Genomic DNA, 1,809 nt, shown 5'->3' with positions numbered 1-1,809 from the left:
TAGAAAGTTTATATGACAGTGTAGGTCTCAGGACACCCTTGCTAACAGTGAACATTATTATTTTCAAAAATCTTGTCCATTTTGATAGGCAAATAATTGAAAGCCAAGCTAAACTTGGATCACATGTCTAATTGGCAGTCATCATGTTCTACGTTTAGATTTTTCTAGTGAGCAGCCATAAGATTTCACACACTGAGCACTCTCCTAAGTGTTATCTCCATTTGTTCTGTTAGAAGAATTGGGCCAGGCCCACCAGGCCTATGGGGAACGGGACTGCAGCAGTGACTGAGTTTGTTCTGCTGGGGTTTTCCCTGAGCAGAAGGCGGAGCTGCTGTTCCTGGTGCTCCTGCTGCCCATGTTCCTGCTGACTCTTCTGGGGAACCTGCTCATCATCTCTACCGTGCTGTCCTGCTCCCGCCTCCACACCCCCATGTACTACTTCTTGTGCAACCTCTCTCCTCTGGACATCCTTTTCACCTCAGTCATCTCCCCAAAAGTGTTGGCCAACTTAGGATCTGGGGATAAAACCATCTCCTTTGCCGGATGTATCACCCAGTGCTATTTCTACTTCTTCTTGGGCACAGTTGAGTTCTTCCTGCTAATGGTCATGTCCTATGACCGCTACGCCGCCATCTGCTGTCCCCTGCGATACACCACCATCATGAGACCTCCCGTCTGCATTGGGACCGTTGTGTTCTCTTGGGTGGGGGGGCTTCCTTTCTGCGCTCTTTCCAACTATCCTCATCTCCCAGCTGCCCTTCTGTGGCTCCAACATCATTAACCACTTCTTCTGTGACAGCGGACCCTTGCTGGCCCTGGCCTGTGCAGACACCACTGCCATCGAGCTGATGGATTTTATGCTTTCTTCTGTGGTCATCCTGTGCTGCATAGTCCTCGTGGCCTGTTCCTACATGTACATTGTCTTGACAGTAGTGTGCATTCCTTCTGCAAGTGAAAGAAAGCCTTTAATACCTGTGCTTCCCACCTGACCATAGTCATCATTTCTAGTGGCATCACTATGTTCGTCTATGTGACCCCCTCCCAAAAAGAATATCTGGAGATCAACAAGGTCCCTTCAGTCTGAGCAGTGTGATGACTCCATCCCTCAACCCTTTTATATATACACTGAGGAATAACAGAATGCAGGGAGTCCTCAGGGGTGTGTGGGTCAGGGTTCGAGGAGTTTTAGAAAAGAGGATGAGGGCTGTGCTGAGGAGCAGTTTGTCCTCCAACAAAGACCACCAAGGAGGGGCTTGCTCTTCTCCACCACGTATCTATTGTGTAAAGCCCCAGCGTTAGAAAGAGAGGAGTTGCCTTCGTGAAAGAGTGAGCTGGCTAAGGAATTCTGAATAGTCTATAGTGGAAAGACTGCTGTGGAGACAGAGACTTGGACTCTGGCCTTGGTTCTAACTTTAATCTGTGACCACAGCTATGTCACCAGCCATTCTGACCCTCAGTAGTCCCAGCTGAAGTGCAACAGGGCTGGACTTGATGATCTCTAAGTCCCACCCACACTGAATATTGTAAGAATGGAAGGGCCATGCAGCCTATTTCCTTCTGGAAGTCCTAACATGTTTGGCCCATTTCCTTATGGATCCTGACCACAGCTGTTCCATCGTCTTGACAGGAACTCCTTCCTGGACTTCTCTGCATGGACCCTCTTTCTTTCCATCCTCTGCAGGATCTTTTTAGAAATAACCTTTACTATTCTCTAATACACTATCATATCCTGTAATTCATTTTTTTCCTAGTGGGCATTTGCAAGGATTGTGACGGGTGTAAGTCATTATCTGTGTTATTTAATGATAT

The 1,809-nt window shown here is 47.5% G+C and overlaps 1 protein-coding gene across 1 annotated transcript; it reads left to right on the top strand.

The window, feature by feature from the left end:
• The first annotated feature begins 260 nt into the window (after window positions 1-260).
• Window positions 261-1,299, top strand: OR6J1 (olfactory receptor family 6 subfamily J member 1). Its single transcript, XM_039469281.1, is given in 5 exon segments — window positions 261-318; window positions 321-706; window positions 708-951; window positions 954-1,073; window positions 1,076-1,299. Coding segments are annotated over 5 exon segments (1,032 nt in total).
• Window positions 1,300-1,809: the final 510 nt, after the last annotated feature.

Source organism: Saimiri boliviensis, chromosome 2 (assembly GCF_048565385.1).
Source record: "Saimiri boliviensis isolate mSaiBol1 chromosome 2, mSaiBol1.pri, whole genome shotgun sequence".
In the NCBI taxonomy this organism is placed as follows: domain Eukaryota; kingdom Metazoa; phylum Chordata; class Mammalia; order Primates; family Cebidae; genus Saimiri; species Saimiri boliviensis.
This window is presented reverse-complemented; position numbering and strand designations above follow the sequence as displayed.